Source organism: Jatropha curcas, chromosome 1, assembly GCF_041381405.1.
Source record: "Jatropha curcas cultivar XTBG-Jc1 chromosome 1, XTBG_Jcur_1.0, whole genome shotgun sequence".
Lineage (NCBI taxonomy): Eukaryota > Viridiplantae > Streptophyta > Magnoliopsida > Malpighiales > Euphorbiaceae > Jatropha > Jatropha curcas.
This window is the reverse complement of record NC_143151.1, coordinates 24,683,432-24,703,245: the sequence shown is the minus strand read 5'-3', so window position 1 is coordinate 24,703,245 and position 19,814 is coordinate 24,683,432. Positions and strand designations below refer to the sequence as shown.

The following is a 19,814-nucleotide window of genomic DNA, read 5'->3' as shown; positions in this document are numbered from 1 at the left end:
ATATAAGAAATAGCATTGCAAATAGCGTATATGACAAAGTCTAATACATATTAACCAGTTGTATTTATTTTAATTTAAATAAAAACTTATGCTTTAATATTTTATAGGTAAAAAAATTAAAAGAGTATAAAAAAAGAAAATATGATGAGCATTGTCAACGTGCAATGCACGTCATAAAAAAGACTAATAAATATTAAAAAAAAAACATAAATGAAATATTTTGAATTGTGCAAGAATATAGGTTCGAGCAAATTCAATATTAATTATAATATTTCATTAAAAAAAATTACAACCATATTATATGGTTGTAAAAATTATGTATAATACTACCTTTTAACCTTAATTTTATTTTAGAGCTGCCGTTGTTTATCAGCTGTAACCCTTACCTTTTACTCTTCTTTTTATTTCACATCCTTTTGCTTTTAATCTTTTATGCACTTTAACAAATTTAGATATGTTTTTTCTACAATAGATCTATCTGTTTTTTTGTTTTTATTATTATTATTTTTTTCTCTATATTTAGATTTTTTGTCAGAATTTTTCCTAAAACATATATGTCCGTTTTTTGGTTTTTTTATTGTTTTGTTTTTATATTTGGAGTTTTTTTTATCACTTCTTTGTAAGGTTTATTACTAAATAAAAATATGATATTTGAATTTATTTAGTTGGAGGTTTTACATATTGATTTAAAGGTGTGGATCTTCGATTGATGAATTCTAGTAATGCAGTTTGTTCCTCTATGGATGCTACTGACGCATAGTGACGTAAACTTATATGTATTTCATATTTTCAAATTCTTGGAAAAACAATGCAGGTATAGAAGATCTAGAAGAGTTATTATTTTTTCGTCCAATTCAATTACCGGACTAGTTGCTACTATAAAGATTTATATTTTTTATCAAAATCAATTCCAAGTGAAAATATCTAATATTATATTTTTTTTAATTTTAGTGTCATTGTTTAAAATAATATAAATTTTTTCTTTTTGGTAAAAGATCAGCAAACTACTACTAGTATTAGTAGAGTTCTATGTCTAGTTTACATGAGTATTTGTAATTCTTAATATTATAATTAATGAATTATATTTTAAAAAAAATAAATATAATAGACTATTAGCTATTCAACCCAAATATAGAAATATAACATATATATACAAAATAAATATGAGCTGACGAGCTAAGGAGCTATAGATGGTAACAGACATCATCGACGATTATTCGGATTGAGTAACATCCATCCATCCATCCATTGACGATTTATCAAGCTGATTATAGAAATGTTTTATCTTGTGCAGGACTAAGAGCAATCCATTATTAACAAATATCCAGCTCATGATGAAAATGAAGTCATTCACAAATTCTGTTATCTTCTCCAAACTACTTTTCATTTACTATTGTGAAATATTACAAGGATCCCAACCTGGTTTTGAATTATCAAAAGTCCCAAATTTTCCATTGTAAAAGCCTTGGTTAGACTATGATATGATACCCTAACTAGCTTTCAAAGATATCTAATGTGGGAACACAAAAAATTCCTTGTAACTTGTAATATGAATTGTATGTCTCATTACTTTGGGCTACATGATCACTAAGGGTTGTAGAAATTGGCTTTTAACCCTCTGGTGACTAAATTCCATATTGCAGCAGTTACTACTAAAGCACTCAAAAGCAAGCCTAAGCACCCAAGCCCTAAATTAAGACACCACATGGGACCATTTCTCTGAGGTTTCTTGATTGAAATCCACATAAAGCAAGGATAAACAAAAGTTAGAGGTAATGCTGCTCCTCCAATTAAAGCTGCTAGGCTTGGCAAAAATGGAAAAGTAATTGCCATAAAGAATACAAATCCTCCGAATAACACGCGCAAACCCGACCGAACCCATCGTGAGCACCGGCCTTTTTTAATGCTAACGTATCGCAACTCTAAATTGTCAAAAACTGGCATTGCATAGATTTGGAATAAACACAAGCAGTTCACTACTACTAACATGTATATTATACCCTTTATAACTTTAGAGGCCTTTTGGCTGTAGAATTGCAGAGATATGGTTGCATTTCCAAATAGGTTAGGTATCTGCCATGCATTGAAGCAAATGGTTAGTATATGTAAAACATAATGTTTGAAAATTGAATTTTGAAAGGAAATTTAATTTACCTTATTTCCATAAGCCCAAAATCCTACTATTGCTAGAGGAAAAAAGCATATGGCTATTGTGAGGTGTGATATTAGAACTCCTCTCCACATTGGTTTACTTGATGGATTTTCTGATGTTGAAGGCAAAGTTCCCTGAATCAACAATTCAACATTAACACCACTTACATAAAATAAAAAAGAAACTTTAGTTTATCTAAAATGTAAATTTAATTGAATTTTATTAATTAGTTTATATAATCCAACAACTAATTCAATTTAATTCGATTTGATTTCAGTTTTACATTCATTTTAAAATTTAAATTACGTCGATTTCCAGCTTTTTAGGTTTTTCAATTTGATAAAATGAAAATCAATATCTAACTCAATTGAAAAAAAAAATTTAATTAAAATTTAAACCAAACTAAATTTAGACCTTATAAAGCAAATAAAATCGAACGGATCAATTTTATTATTAAAAAAAAAAAAAAATCGAACGGATCAATTTGATTCAATACTTTTTAGTTTGATCAGTTTCTAATCATCCCTGATTTCATCTAACAACAGAATAATAAAATCTATGTTTACCTGAATCTCAAGCACAAGATTGTGTCCCCTAAAGGAAAAAGCAAGAAGTCCAAGTGCAGTCAGAATACCACTAAATTTTTCCATGTGAGATTTCTCTCCTTGCAGTGGGACATGAGACACATCATTAGGTCTACCTTTAGATATGGTAGATACCCAAATCAGAGTATAATATCCAACGGCTGTGATTGCACCAAGCATAGAAATCCCAGCAACAGAATTCAAGTTAGGTCGTAGAGTAGCAAACGCTATTGCCACGCAAGTGAACACCAAAAACCACACTATCCCACTCAATGACTTGGCAGCACACGTGGCATCACTTCCACACATAGTGTGAGAGAAAAGCTCCAAAGTCTTTCCACCAGTGATTATGAGTATCACACATGTGCCTCCTGATAGGTAGGCCATTGGAAATATTGCAAGTAATTTCCCTAACTTTGGACCTAAGAATTGTAAAACCAATTTAAAATTAATTTCAGGATATAATAAAAATTTATTGCCCAGATGAAAATAAATAAAGTAAATTAATTAAAGGAAAAAGAGTGGAGCCACTGATTTGGGTTGTTGATTCTTACTAACCAAAGGCTGAGATAGCAAGTAGAAGATATCTACTGCAGCGGGATCCAGGAACCACCTCGTGAAGTTGCACTAGAATCCATCTTGTATAGATTTGCCATGCAAATGCAATCCAGAAACATATGATTCCCCATGACCTGCACCCCAAGAAAGTCACTATAAGTTGTTTTAGAATAGATGATTTGTCTATAAAAATAAGTCATTTTGAGAATATATAAGAGTGATTAGTAGAGATAAACCGCTTGAGTTTATTCCAGATGTACATTATAACCTTAAACGAATAATATTTACATGGAATGGTATTTTAGTTGAAGAATTTTATCATTACATGCAAAATTTAATGAGAACTCATAATTATTCAAACATATACATTACATGCAAAGTTTCAGTTGCCATATTTGTCTTTGGTTTTTATTGTTGAGTTGCGTAAAAGATTTTGCTTTTAAGGCTGTTGATTGTGAGCATGTGAATCTCATCATTGCAAGCAATAATAAACAAGGTTGAACATGACTTGTTCACAATTCTATAGTTGGATTTGCATCCCCATTAATGTTTTCCTAAAACATATACTAATTGATTTTAGAGAAAATGATATATATATATTTTTTTATTTTACAGAAAATGGCAATGTTTGATATAGATGTTTTCTTGTGATGAGCTAATTTGAGAGAAACAATTTTCATAAACTCCAATTGAATGATGAGATAATTTAGATAAAGATAAGCTAATTTGAATCGAGGAAGTCAAATTGATCATCTTCGTCTTTCCTTATTACACCTCCTACTACAACAGCTACCACATATTAAGGAAACAAACAAGCAAACTTACCATCCAAGCTTGGAAAATGCTAGAGGAATTACAAGTCCTTGGGTCCCAATTCCTGAAGAAACCAAATGAAATACAGAAGTGAAAATGTTTCCATTTCTTGATTCTGTGATGGGAAGCCAATCGTCAATGGAATGGCCTGCTTGCGTTTCTCTATTTGCCATCGTCTCCCTCGTGGAGTCGCCACTGCCCTTGTCACCGCCTAGGATGGTGATAACATGTAAAGGCGGCGACAAAGGACTTCGGACAGTGTTGGAATAGTGGTGGAGAGATAACTCCTGATCACTATAACATGATTCAGCTATTTCTCCCATTTTTTCTTTTTTCTGGTTTGTTTAAGATGAAGTTCTGGGTTTTGAGAGGATTTGAATTGAAGAAAATGGTGTGGAAAGGTTTTATAAATGTCCAGCTATCTTAAAGACGTCTGTGGGAATTGGACCTCAATGAAAGAAATTGTAACAATAATAACAATAAAATGCTAAAAAAAAAAAAAAAATCTTACGGCAAGAATGACACAATAAACGTCATATGGATGACGTGATTATTGGGCACTATGTCTATTTAAAGAATGTATTTGACATTTTAGGAATAAATAGATATTTGCTACGGAAGTTTCAAACCGAAAACAGGAAAAGGAAAAAAGTAAATATTAGCTATTGAAGGTTCGAAATCTTACTCTGTCAAACACAACCAATCTTCTGGTTGATCTTTTCATCGGCATAGCTGTGATAGATTTTGATGAGTTCAAGGGCTGTCAACTCTAAGACTTTGTTTGGACAGAGGTATTTTTTTAAGGATGAAAATAGCTGAGGAGATCAATTTTATTTTGTTTAGAAAAGAAAAAAAATAATGAAAGAAAAATTAATTTATTTTCCTCCAGGTCCACATAGATAGAATCTTTCCGTCAAGAAAAGAAAACAATATGAAAAGTAGGAATTTCTCCGATTTGTATGCAATTACCCAAATACTGGACTTGATCATATAGCCAATAGCCCAAATTTTAACCTCTTAATTTTTTTCCCCACTTTCAATTAAGTTGTTCTCTCTGCTCGCTCTCTTCACCACTGTTCGCTATACTTACGCCAAAGTTTTCTCTACCATTCCTCCACCATTCGTCCCAAACTCAGTAAAGTTTATTCCATTATCTCAAAATATTTTTGAGTATAGGTTATTTGAGTTTTGAGTTAAATGGTTATTGATGAAGAAATCTGTGTGCTGCTAAATTTAAATTGTACATAATACAATTTATTTTAATTATATTAGATTAGATTTTGCTTTCTCTGTTTGAGTTTCATTTTTTTATTTGATTTTTAATTATGAGATTTGTTTATTTGATTTTTGCTTATTTTTGGTGTCTAGATTCTAGATCCTTTTAGTTATACATCAGTTCAATCTGTGTAGTAAGCAGATAAATATGTGATTTTCTTCTCTTCTCCATAGAAATTGTTTTCCTAACTTAATTTAGATAAGTACGACCACATGATCCGGCTCGAAGCACCAATTAATTATTATAAATTATATATTTATAAATATAATTTTAAAATTGTGTCATGATGTAATGGAATTTGACATTTTATTATAAAAGTTTATGCATAATATTTTACATTTGTTAACTTCGGACATAATAATTTAACTTGTAAACAACATTATGAATACTATATTGACATTATCATTATATGTAGTTATATAATAAATCATAATAGTATATGTGCAGTTTGATAATGCTACTTCTACTATAGGTTTGTCAAAAGATTTGCTATCACACAAATATAAATACATTTTTCAAGTTGAAAATCCATATGGTTGTTTTTGTTTTAGTTGGCACAACTTTAGTTATAAATTTTTTAACAATACAATTTAATTGTGAGCTTATAATAATTTTAAAATATTTTTACAAATAATAATAATAATAATAATGAAGAAAATTAAAAAATAATTTTATTATTATATTAAATAATAAAATTAAAATTAATTTCATCATTAATTTATTATTTAAATAATCATCAAAGACAATTTATATCCACAATTAATTGAGCTTGTTAGTAAGCACAATTGAGTATTTTCTGTTTTTCCATCTAAATTTGAATATTTTGCATTATTCTGATTCTGTTTTATTCTATATTTGTAAAGATAATTATACTACTGGAAAGAGCGAGGTACTGCATCTCAGGCTCAGACTGGTGAGCAGCCTACGATCAATGAATTGCAGCTTTATATCGAGGCTGCAGGAGGCAAGAGGAAGAGAAAAGTGTACGTGATTAGTTCGCAGTCGAATATTTTCTATAGCCGCACGCTTGGGCCTTTAGTGAGTAAAGCCACACCAATTGAGCTGTATGCATGTGAGGAGATTAAGGATTTACGGGCTCAGCTTCACGTGCAGCAGCAGCTGATGGATATGTATACTCGAGACCAACCTATTGCACTGACAGATCACTTTGATCTCCTAGCTTCTTCAACTCTACCTGCTTCTCAAAGTCCCATTATAGATCTTGCAGATCAGACCCAACCTTAGACTTCTTTTTTGTTATCATGTTTATTTTATGCATATTATAGTATAATTTGTATAATTTTATTCGCACATTAATAATAATTTCTTTTTATAATTTAGTATTTTTTCGTTGCTGTGATTTTTTGTGCAAATTACTTGAATCAGCATATATTGCAATTTTTTACAGGTGAAAATTTTTTGGTTGTCAAAAATTTAAATTTTACTTTTTTTATGCCAAAAAATAAAGAGCGATCGCTGAGCCACAGAATAGCTACTGATAATAATTAATTGAAAAAAATATAGAGACCATTAGCGACAGCTTGAGCGATACATTTGCGACGGCTTAACGACGGAACGTCAAAGATTTAAAATAATATATAGCGACGGACTCGAGCAATGGACTAGCAACTGAGATGTTTAGCGACCAAATAGCGACTGCTTTATCTTTAATTGGAGTAAGGCGATACATTTGCGACGGCTTAACGACGGAACGTCAAAGATTTAAAATAATATATAGCGACAGACTCGAGCAATGGACTAGCATCTAAGATGTTTAGCGACCGAATAGCGACTGCTTTATCTTTAATTGGAGTAAGTGATTCAGCGGCCGCTTCAGAAATTTGAGCAACCGAAATATCGGTCGCTACATTGCGACCCATATCATATTCAGTCACTAAGAAATTAGCAATAAGAAATTGTGCGACCGATTATTGTGGTCGCAAATCAGTCGCTATATTTGTTTTAGCGACAGAAAAAAAAAAGAATTAGCGACCGATTTTTTGATCGCTAAATAGTGTTTTTTTTTTTTTTTTTTTTTTTTTTTTTTTTTTTTTTGCAGTGAAAGAAAAATCAAAAAACTCAAATTTGATTCAAACAATTCACAATTTCATACTTATAATATTACGGAAGAAGATTTAGGCAATGGAAGAATAATGATAAAGAAAGAAGGTCAATACATGAATAGAGAAAGATTCATAATCAGACCTCTTCAAGAGATGAAGTTGTCCTTCTTATTTCTTTTCAGTGTTCTGCTTCTTAGTTTTTAACGTTCAAGGCTTGAAGGCTTAAGAAAATTCGAATCAATAGGTATGCAAACAATTGCATTAAGTTTTAATTATATATTCTCTTAAAATTGAAGTTTGAATATTGAAATTAAAAGTAGGATTATTTTTCCTTTTTAAAATCGAATTTGCAAATCATCCAAATTCAATTTGGATTTTAAATCTGATTTTTTTTTTTTTTTTTTTTTTTATGGAAGAAACGTTTCCAGGGAGAGGAAACAGATGTTCGATTTTAATTATTTACGGAAACGAACCTAACACTTTTTGAAGCCGTTTTCGAAATACAGAAATATCAAATCTCTCACGTTACCATGCATCATAGATTTAGGGAAAAAGAATTTCAATCACTCCATCTCAACAATATTGGTTGATGCATTCTATTTTCTTTATATATATATATTATTTATATTTCTTTTTCTTTTTCTTTATGTCGTTCATAAATAAAATATTTTAAATTACAATCAAAATATTAAAATCAAATATTTAAAAATTATTGTGAAAGAATAACCATGTAAAATTTCAAATGTCTACTTATCTATATATATTTGTTTAAAAAAATATATAAATTTAAAAATTTTGCATGATTAATTACAATCAAATATATATTAAAGAGAGCATTAAAGATGAATTTCCAACCCAAAATCATTAATTTTCTATATTAATATTAAATCTCTAGTAAATAATTAATTAAGACCCTAAATATCAGCAATTTCAGAACTAAATCAAGGTCTTCCTACAACTCTACAATGATTTTTTACAAATAAAACTTTGTCAGGATCAGAAAAATCGAAGGGAGAACCTCTAAACATGCATTAGTAGTCATCAAGCTGATGTAAGTAGAAAAGAATGTCATTCTACAATTTCAAAATATATTTCAAGGTGCCTGATCAGGAATTGAAGAATTGTATAGAAGATGGTTTTGAATGATCTATCTCTGTAATTCATTGTGTAAAGAAAATGTAATACAAAAATATATTGTTCTGTGTCTGTAAAGCTAAACTGAGAAAGCTCTATATATAAAATTATAGTGCCGTTGACGTGTGATGTTTGGTAACCGCCTTTGCCATGTCAGCTCTCCATGAGTGACCCATGAGCAATAACTTATGATGGACTTGGGCTTGTGAGTTGAAGACCCAAATAATAGAGAGGCCCAACATCAAGATTATGTGCTGCAAACCTTGAACTGTTTCAGTGCTTACTAGGATGACTCAAAGTAAATTCAAGCCACCTAGATTTCGAAATATATTCATTTTTTATAAAATTATTTTTTTACAGAACATTGAGAAAATTACTCGTATTTTTTGTAAATATGCACTTTTACAGAAACAATTTACATTTTATAAAATAATGATGTCTTTTACAGTTTATTTTATAATTCATCTCTAATTCATAATCATTAAAAAACATATCAATTTTTATAAAATAGTAATATTTTTTTTTACAGAATCTTGATAGAAATATAATTTATTTTGTAATTCATTCCTAAATCATTAATTTTTTTTTTTAAAAAAAATACCATTTTTCTTTAAAATAGTGATATTTTTTACGGCATCGTAATAAAATTATATTCTATTTTGTAATTGACTTACCTTTTAATTGCGGATCTAAAATGTCCGTCATTAAATCATTAAGTTTTACAAAATAATGATATTTTTATGCAATCTTGATAAAAAGTACATTCCATTTTGGAGTTGACTCGCTTTTTTACAATGGATCTAACTGTTTATAAAAATCAAAATTTTTTTTATAATTTACTCTATGAACTTGCACCAAAAGAACAAAATTCAATTTTTTATAAAAAAATAATTTTTAATATTTCGAACTAATAAAAGTTATTTAAAAGGTTTGAAATTAGGAAAGAATTAAAAATATTTTTTTGATTTAAAAATTATAGAATTAAAAATGTTTTATTATATGAATATTTTGTTTGAGAGAATATATATTATTTTTTTGTTTAATTATATTTGAATCTAAATCAAATATTTAATTATTTTTAATTATATTTTAATTTATATTAAATATATATTTCCTTTTTGGTAAAAAAATTTGGGCTTTTTATTTTTTTGGTGCAAGTTGAAAAAATTATAAAAAGTTAATTTTTGAGCAAATTGAACATTTTTCCTAAGTGTAGGAGGCAAATTGAATTTATTTTCGAACAATTTATAATCAACTCTGCACATGAAGAATATATTTAGTAATTTGTACTATAATAATGTGACTAAATGCATATGTTTTAATCTATTGCTTCATATTTCACAAAAATTTACAAGAATTGTCTAAAAGATATATAATTACTAAGGTTTGAAGAAGTTGGCATTTAACCCTTTGGTGGCTAAATTTCGTATTGCAGCCATTACTAATGAAGCACTCAAAAGCAAGCCTAAGCACCCAAGCCCTAAATTAAGACACCACATGGAGCCATTTCTCCGAGGTTTCTTGATTGAAATCCACATAAAGCAAGGATAAACAAAAGTTAGAGGTAATGCCATTCCTCCAATTAAAGCTGTCAAGCTTGGCAAAAATGGAAAAGTAATCGCTATAAAAAATGCAAATCCTCCGAACAAGACCCGCAAGCCGAACCGAACCCATCGCGAGCACCGGCTACTCTTTATGGTAATGTACCTCAACTCTAAATTGTCAAAAACTGGCATAGCATAGATTTGGAATGAACTCCAGCAGTTTACCACTACTAACATGTATATTATAATCTTGATGACCTTTGAGGCCTTTTGGTTGTAGAATTCCAAAAATATGCTTACATTTCCAACTTGGTTAGGTATCTGCCATACATTGAAGCAAATTTTTAGAATACGCAAAAATTTATTCTAAAACGACATAAGCATATGGCAATATAAAATTAGATACGAAAGAAAACTTGATCTGTACCTTGTTTCCATGAGCCCAAAATCCTAGGGTTGCAAGAGGAAATAAGCATATAGCTATTATAAGGTATGACATGAGCACTCCTCTCCACATTGGTTTACTTGATGGATTTTTTGTATTTGAAGGCAATGTTCCCTGAATCTCAAGCACAATATTGTGACCCCTAAAAGAAAGGGCAATAATTCCAATTGCATTCAGAACAATGCTAACTTTATCCATATGGGATTTCTCTGCTTGTAATGGGACATGAGACACACCATCAGGTCTACCCTTAGATATGGTAGACACCCAGATCGTAGTATAATATCCAACAGCTGTGATTGCTCCAATCAGAGAGATCCCAGCAATAGAATTCAAGTTAGGTCGTTGAGCTAACATTATTGCCACGCAAGTGAACACTAGAAACCACTCTGTCCCACTCAATGACTTGGCATCACACGTCCCCCCACTTTCACATATTGTGTGAAAAAAAAGCTCCAATGTCTTTCCTCCTGTTATTATCAGTATCACACATGTCCCTCCCGATAGGTACATTACTGGAAATATTGCCAGTATTTTCCCTAATTTTGGACCTACAAAAATTTTTACAGTAATTTTATAAATACTAATATCCAAAATGCAAATATCTTATGATAAATTACATCTATTTATAAAAAGTTATTTTACTGCCTATTGGAAAATTAGTGTGAAATTTTTATGACAAAAAAATGTGACATATTCATAAAAAAAATAAATTTTAATAACTTTGCATTCGTATTTTCAATATATATATATAGTATTTTTCTCACTAATCATACAAATACTAATACCAAATAGAATTGGATTCATTGGTAAATAGAAGGACATGATTTTAATTCATATATTACTAATTTAATTTACAATTATAATTATATATATATATATATATATATATATATGTAATATTTGGTTTAGATAATTCTTTAATTTTTAAACCAAAATTGTATATAAAATAATAAAAATATACAGACATGTGAATATTCATAATTTTCCATATATTTGATTTACTAAAATTAATAATTGACCATTAAATTAATGATTAAAGCAATAATTATTAATAATTAATTGGGCTTTATATGTAATAAAAATAAAACAATATCAAATTGTAGAAAATGAAAATTAAATAAAATTAATTAATTCAAGGAAAAATACGGAGAGAATTAGAATCTTGACTTGAGAAATCAAAGACAGCAGGCTTAATTTGGGTTGTTGGTTCTTACTAACCAAAGGCAGAGATAGCAAGTTGAAGAAATCTACTGCAGCGGGATCCAGGAACCACCTCGTGGAGTTGCACTAGAATCCATATCGTATAGAGTTGCCAAACATATGCAATCCAGAAACATATGATTCCCCATGACCTGCATCAATCACATATCCACAAATTTGTATTCATGAGAGGCCAAATATATATATATATATATAATATTTTTTTATGTGAAAAAAAATAAATGTTTAAAAAAGGAGACAAATCCAAATAATTAATTTATACAAAACAGAAATCCTTGACCTGCATCCAGTTAAAAGTCAGTCTACTATACATAATAAATATATACACATTGAAGGCTATTGAATGTGACCATGTGAATCGCTGACTTACGGTTGTTGGATGTGGATTGGAAACGTTGTTACAAGCTTTTTCTTTAATGAAAATGACAAGATTTTGGGTTTAATTTAAATATTTTATGAATTTATCAGATTTTTTATTTGTTTGAGGAAAAATAAATTATATTTTCATTGAAAAAAAACAAAAAGAGGGTAGAAATTCAAATAAAAAACAATTATATTCTCTGTCATAATTGTTAATTTAATTTTCAAATTTCCAGTTTAACATTATTTTGATGAGAACCTTACAAATTATTAACCAGAAATTTTAGTTTAAAACTAAATAAAAAAAAGAAAAAAAAAATTGGATCCTGCCCCCAACGCATTATTATTAGAAAATGGAAACAAACAAGCAAATTTACCATCCAAGACTGGAAAATGCCAGGGGAAGTAGGAGTCCTTGGAATCCAATTCCTGAAGAAAGCAAATGAAATACTGAAGTGAAAGTGTTTCCATTTCTTGATTCCGTTATAGGAAGCCAATCTTCAAGGGAATCTTCTACTTGCATTTCTCTACTTATGGGTGTCTCCCTCATGGATCCGCCGCCACTACCACCGCCCAAGATGGTGATAACTTGCAGAGGCGTCGTCGAAAAGGGGCTCTGGACAGTGTTGGAATGGTGGTGCAGAGGTAACTCATCATCAGTGTTATATGATTCAGCCATATCTCCCCCCGTTTTTTCTTTTTTTTGGCCTTTAAGACGGAGTTAATTTTTTTAGAGGATTTGAAGGCGTGGAAAGGTTTTTATAGACGCTAATCCGTCAACTTTGGACCTCGACGAAAGAAAATAATAATAATAATAATAATAATAATAAGATAATGCTACCTAAAAGGGCTCTTACGACAAGGATGATACACTAAGCGATGTCATGTGAATGACATCATTCAATTGCGTAAAGTCTTTTTGACCTTTTTTTTTGGATGAAGATTTATTAGCTATTGAAATTTATACAATAAAAAAAGCATAATATTTTTACTACACTCGTCGGTTCAGATTAAATTCGGATTCAAAAAACGTGACTACCGCTGCCTATTATCCATTTAATTAATATTTAAATATATTTAATAATTATATATATATATATATATATATATATATATATATATATTTAAAAATATATAGTTATTGCTATAATTATGTTTGATATTATATTATATTTTTATTAAATCAAAATAAATAATTTATAATTTTTACTTGCTTTTTTATTTTTAAAAAATTAAAATAAAAAATATTTTTAATATTAAATGGCATTTAAACGGGTTTGAATTTTTAAACGGATAATTATAATCAGGTTTGGAACGTTTTCGGATAATAAAAATGAATTCGGATAATAAAAATGAATTTTTAAACGGCCAGATGGGTTCATGTGCATTTTATGGGGTGCCTAACCGCTCACATTTGAGAAAATACTTCACATTTGTGATTTCAAAGAGTAATATTTTTTTCATGTTTTACCCTTTGTATATGACCAACAATTATTATTTGAACCTTAAAAAATTAGGTGTTTGGATATATTAAATTAAGGATTATACAGTTAATTTACTCAATAATTTATTTTAACTTAGACAAATTTAATGATTTTCTTAGGAGACATTGAAATTCAAATATGACAAGTATTTAGGAATGGGAGAAGTATGAAATTTATTACTCCCTTCCTCTTTAAATTTGACAGTTTTTAGTATTTTTTCACAAAATGATTTTTATTAATTATTTTTTAAATTTTATTTTTTATATATATCTATATTAAATTTTATTTCAATTATATGAGTATTAATTAAAGGGTAATTTAATCAATAATTCTTACTTATTTCTAAAATTGAGGTGATTTAATTTTTTTTTAATTTTTACAAAAATTCAAAATTAAAAATATTTTAAACGGGAAGGAGGAAATATTTTTTTCTTTTCTTTTCATTTTAATTCCGAGAATGTAATTTTTTTTTTTTTTTTTTTTTTTGAAAAGCGGAGAATGTAATAGTTGGTAGTTATTGAAAAACATTTTCAGTATGACAGATGTAAGATTTTAGATTTTTTTTAAAGGAATGTAATAATTAAATTTATTATAATATTTTAAAGAACTAAATATAAACATTTTAGAAAAAAATATTGTATTTAATATACTAAAAATCAAGATATAAAATGTTGAAATATGGCTAATCTTTTTTAGAATAAAATATGGATGAAGTTAACATTTCATATAATTGTTGCAAATTTGTCCTTAATGGGCTTTGAGTTTTATAATTTGACTTCCAACCTACTATAACGTTATGAATGACTTGACATTTATCTTATACTCTCTCCATTCCACTTGAATAATAATAAATGAGCACTTTACTTTATTCCACCTTAAGTATTCATTTAAGATTTTGAGATTATATATTTTTTAAAAAAATTTTACTCATATTTATTAGATGTAATTTATTTTTATTTTTTATATTTATTTTTTTATTTTTTATCATTACTTTAATTCTAGTAAAATCAAAATTCAAACAACTAAAAGTTTTTCATTATATCAACTAAAAAAGTGAAATGGAAGTAATACCATAATCGTGGTGATATGAGATGAAATTAGCATTGGTTTTGTAGTAAAATTAAATGGGAAGTTTTTAATTTTTAAAAGGGACAATTTAGGCATTCTATTCTATATTTTTAGAAAATTAATGTGTTTCAATCATTTTCTTAATTTTTTTGAAAAAATAAAATATTGCTGTTAAAGTAAAACAAATGGAGTACTCTTTCTTAAATGGGCTTAGAAATATATATATATATTGTAAATAGGGACAGATTCAAAAAATATAATTAGTGGGCAACATATAAAAGTAATAATTCAGTAGGGGTAAAAGGTAAAATTTGGTGAAGTAAGTTCAAATTAATGCATTTACATAGACTAAAATGTTAAAAAATTTAAAAATTAAAGTGAAAAAGATCAATAGGGCAAGTGCCCCTCTATTCCACCCTAAAGCCATCCCTAATCGTGATTATTGTTAGAGAGAATATGTAAGTGGGAAATATTATAAATCATTGTCTTAAGTTTTTTTGATTGATATGTGATGCCAAACCTATAAATATGCTTTAATGGACCTGTAAAAAAAAAAAAAAAAAAAAAAAGGAAGATTCCACAATGAAATTGGACTGCCCTGTAAAGTTTTCATTTCATAGGCTATAAGATGAACCATTATTATCTAGCCTCAGTATCGATTACCATCCTGGTAAAGCAAGTGTAATTGCAGATTACCATCCTCATTTGTCCATAGCTAGTGATGAAGTTGTTGAGGCTGAGTTGATGGTTAAGTCTAATTTGACTCAGCAAATTCAAAAAGCTCAGGCTAATGATGAGAAAATTTCCTTATAGAAAGGTCTAGTTCAAGAAGATAAGAAGGACTTTGTGATCAAAGACGATGGATGTTTGTATTTAAGGGATTGGATTCGTGTGTAGAAGATCCTAGATTTGAGGAAGAGTATTTTGGAGGAAGCTTATATATAGCAGTCCGTATACTATGCATCCTGATAGTAACAAGATTACTAGGATCTAAGACTGCATTACTGGTGGTCAAATATAAAGAGAGAGATTAAAAATTTTGTATCGAGGTATCTGACTTGTTAGCAAGTTAAGGCAGAGCATCAAGTTCCTTCTGGTTTGATGCATCCTATTTCTATACCTCATCGGAAATAGGATATGATGATGATGGACTTTATAATTGGTTTGCCCAAGAATCTAAAGAAGAAAGATGCTATTTGAGTGATAGTTGATCGTTTGACTAAGTCAATTCATTTTCTTCCTATAAGGACTAATTTCTCTCTTGAGCAGTATGCACAACTATACATTGATGAGATTATGAAACTGCATGGTGTTCCTACGTCTATTATCTCTGACAGGGATTTGAGGTTCACTTCTAGGTTCTAGAAGAAGTTGTATGAGGCTTTGGGTACAGAATTGCATTTTACTACGACTTTTCATACGCAAATAGATGGATAGTCAAAGAGAGTAATTCAGACTCTAGAGGATGTACTGAGAGAGTGTGTCGTTGACTTTGTGGCTAGCTGAAATCAGAATGATAGAGTCTACTTATAATAACAATTACCTATCGAGTATTAAAATGATATTATTTGAGACCTTGTATGGTAGGAGGTGTTGGACTCCACTTTATTGGTTCGAGCTCAGCAAAGGTAAGATAGTTAGACTAGATTTGCTTAGAGAGATCGAAGAGAAGGTTATGATTATCAAGGATATACTAAAAACTACATTTGATCATTAGAAATCCTATGCGAATTTAAAGAGGAAGGATATTGAGTATGCACTCGGTGACAAAGTATTCCTTAAGGTATTACCATAGAAGAAAGTTCTGAGATTTGGTAATAAATGTAAGCTTAATCCTAAGTTCATTAGTCCATATGAGATCATAGATTGTGTAGGTCTGTTCGCCTACAATTTAGCTTTACCACCGGATCTTGATAAGATCCATAACATCTTCCATGTGTCTATACTGAGGAAGTATAGATTAGATCCTTCACATGTGGTAGCTACTGACTCACTTAGCATTCAGCCTAATTTAACTTATGAGGAAGAGCTAGTAAAGATTTTGGCCAAAGAAGTCAAGGAGTTGAGAAACAAGAGGATTCCTCTTGTTAAGGTCTTGTGGCGAAATCATAAGACCAAGGTAGCTACTTGGGAGAGCGAAGGTATCATGAGAACTCAACATCCTCAGGTTTTTGCCTCAGATCAATTTTGAGGATGAAATTTTGTTAAGGAGGAGAGTTGTAACACCCTGATTTTTGGAATCATAAGTAGTTTCATGATAAATTGATCATTAGTGCGAAATTAGGGATTTAGTGTTGTTTTCAATCTTAATGAGTATTCTTGAATTGTGTGTTTTGATGTGTGAATCATGCATTACATTCATAGTTTTCATAAATAGACTACTTGAATTAAATAAAATACTTTAGGAGACTGTCCAGGCCCAAGCTGTGGAGAATAGTCTCTTTTGGGCCAGCTGGAGGATAAAGTCTGAGCTGGACGACCTTATTGAGACTATCTTCAACTTGAATGCTCAGGTTAAGCAACTCACTAAGGAGAGCGAGGAGCGAGAAGTCATAATCAATTTTTCGGTTTTTATATTTTATAAAACTTGTTTTTTTTTAATTTAGAAATTTTAATTATAAATAATAGTTATTATATATTTTAACTTAATTAAAAATTCCAGATTGTAAAATTAATATTCCATAAATAATTACTCTATATTTAGTTTGAACTAAATTAAAAAAGTTAAAAGGTTTGATTTTTGTTGTTGATTAAATTCATATATAAATAATAATGGCCTCGACCCATCATTTTTCTACATGTCCTAGCAAGTTATAGGCAATGATGTGGTGCAAAGCTATATTTCATGGCTCCAACAAGGTATTTTCCCTTATTCCCGCACTGAATCCACTATTGTCCCAATCCCAAAAATTGAACATCCTGAACGTCTGAAGGATTTTAGGCCTATTGCCCTCTGTAATATCTAGTATAAAATTTTTTCTAAAGTCTTAGCTAACAAATTTAAGAGAATCTTGCCCCATATTATTTCTGATAACAAGTCAGCATTTATCCTGGGTAGATTGATAACAGATAATGTTATGGTTGTTTTTGAAACTATTCATAGCATTAAGGGAAATAATAGAAGTGGTATGGGTTCTTGTGGCCTTAAAATTGATATTAGCAAGGCTTATGATAGAGTGAACTGAGATTATTTGTGTGATATGCTTAAGGGTCTAGGTTTTGTGATAAATGGGTTCACTGGAGGTTTGTGTTTTTCGGAAGTTCAATATAGGATGAATGTTAATGGCAATCTTATGGGACCAACTATTCCAAGTAGAGGGTTACAATAGGGCGACCCTATTTCACCTTATTTATTCTTTTGTTGTGCTGAAGGTTTGTCCCCTTCTTTTTTTGGTGGCTGAGAGTTGACGATGGATTAATGGATGTCGGGTTGGAGTTCAATGTCCTAGGGTGTCTCACCTTTTGTTTACAAATGATTTCCTTTTCTTTTGAGGCTCACACTAAGGAGGCTAATTAGGTAAAAGAAATTCTTATTGAATGTGAGAAGGTCTATGGGCAATCAGTCAATTTCCAAAAATCTGGCATCAGTTTTAGTTCTAATGTGGGATGTGTTCTTAACAATCATATTTCCTCTATTCTCCAGGGTTTTTAATCCCTTAGATGGTGGGTCTTATTTGGGGTTACCTTCTTTGGTAGGTCGCAGCAAATCAGATTTTCAGTTTTATTAAGGATAGAGTTTGTAAAAAGCTTAATGGGTGGGGGAATAGATTTTTATCGCAGGCTGTAGGGAGATACTATTGAAATCTGTACCTCAGGCTTTCCCTTCTTACTGTATGGGTGTGTTTTTACTTCCTATGTCTATTTGTCATGATCTTCAGGTTATGATGAACTTGTTTTGGTGGAGGGGTAAGAGGGATGGTTTGGGTGGGATAAACTAGATTTCTTAGGATCGGATGAGTAGAGATAAAAGGGAGGGAGGTACGGGTTTTAGAGATTTTCATTATTTTAATTTGGCTATTCTTAGTAAATAGGGATGGAGATTGTTAACGCAAACTAATACACTTTTCTATAGGGTTTTAAAGCTAAATATTTCCCATATGCGGATTTTCTTACTACTTCTTTAGATAATAATCCAAGTTTTATTCGGAAAAGTGTTTGGTCTTCGATTGATATTCTAAAACAAGGGATTAGGTGGAGGGTGGGTAATAGGGAAAATATATTTACAGCTACTAATCCTTGGATCTCAAAGGATGACTCTTTTGTAGCAGATGATGGAGGAAGCTTTATTAATGGGGTGTTAAGAGTATGTGATATTTTCCAGTAGGGTAGAAGGGAATGAGATATGGAAAAACTCATGACTCTTTTTAGTGGTAGAGATGTGCGTGCTATTTTAAATATTCTCCTTAGCATTAGTATGCTTAGAGGATTCTTTACTATCGCATTTTGATAGAAAGGAATCTTACATAGTGAAATCAGGGTACCATGTTTGCTAACGATTGCTTAGATAAGGGTTACACATTCTCAATTTGGAGGTTGGAGTCGAACTTGGAAACTAGATATTCCACCTCAGTGCCATGATTTCATATGGAGAACCTTGCGTGGGGTCCTTCCAACTCGAGAGGCTCTTAGGAGATGGGGTTGAGATTATGAGGGGTTGCCTGTTTTGTGGATTGTTGGAGGATTCAGATCACGTGTTGGTTAGTTGTTCTTGGTCGATGGAGGTTTGGAGTAGGTTAGGTGTTGATGTCTTTATTCCAAATGTTACTTTTTCTAACCTCTTCATGCAAGTTTATTATCAAAAAGGAAAAGATGCAGCGAAGCCGTTTGCGATTTTTGTATGGAAAATGTGGCTGGCTAGGAATGAGTTGTTCTAGAAACAATAGTGGTCGTCTCCTTCTTATGTGCATGTTTCTGCATGTTCTTTTATGCAAGAATGGAAATAGATGTCAGCTTTGATCAACATAACCCAAGTAGTGGGTGCGTGTGGTGCAACAAATAGTATGGGGCTTGCATTTGGTGTTGTCCCAAGCTAGCATGTGTTTGTGGATGGTGCATGTTTTATGGTGAGCTTTAGTGCTGTGTTCGAGGACCTCAAAGGAACCTTTCTTC

At 30.3% G+C, this 19,814-nt stretch overlaps 3 protein-coding genes across 3 annotated transcripts; 1 reads left to right on the top strand and 2 right to left on the bottom strand.

Annotated features, from left to right (window-relative positions):
- Positions 1-1,424: 1,424 nt before the first annotated feature.
- LOC105650751 (lysine histidine transporter-like 7) lies at positions 1,425-4,549 on the bottom strand. Its single transcript, XM_012237736.4, has 5 exons — positions 4,120-4,549; positions 3,295-3,428; positions 2,719-3,158; positions 2,155-2,286; positions 1,425-2,073 (listed from the first exon to the last, which is right to left on the bottom strand). Exons 1-5 carry the CDS (start codon positions 4,428-4,430, stop codon positions 1,588-1,590), a joined length of 1,503 nt encoding a protein of 500 aa, XP_012093126.1. The 5' UTR covers positions 4,431-4,549; the 3' UTR covers positions 1,425-1,587.
- Positions 4,550-9,880: 5,331 nt separating this feature from the next.
- Positions 9,881-12,879, bottom strand: LOC105645800 (lysine histidine transporter-like 7). Its single transcript, XM_012231862.3, has 4 exons — positions 12,531-12,879; positions 11,791-11,924; positions 10,552-11,120; positions 9,881-10,445 (listed from the first exon to the last, which is right to left on the bottom strand). The coding sequence occupies exons 1-4, from the start codon at positions 12,830-12,832 to the stop codon at positions 9,960-9,962; spliced, it is 1,491 nt and encodes a 496-aa protein (XP_012087252.2). The 5' UTR covers positions 12,833-12,879; the 3' UTR covers positions 9,881-9,959.
- A 3,406-nt stretch (positions 12,880-16,285) lies between these two features.
- Positions 16,286-16,896, top strand: LOC149499205 (uncharacterized). Its single transcript, XM_089722247.1, has 3 exons — positions 16,286-16,333; positions 16,423-16,488; positions 16,546-16,896. Exons 1-3 carry the CDS (start codon positions 16,286-16,288, stop codon positions 16,894-16,896), a joined length of 465 nt encoding a protein of 154 aa, XP_089578373.1.
- The last annotated feature ends 2,918 nt before the right edge of the window (positions 16,897-19,814 follow it).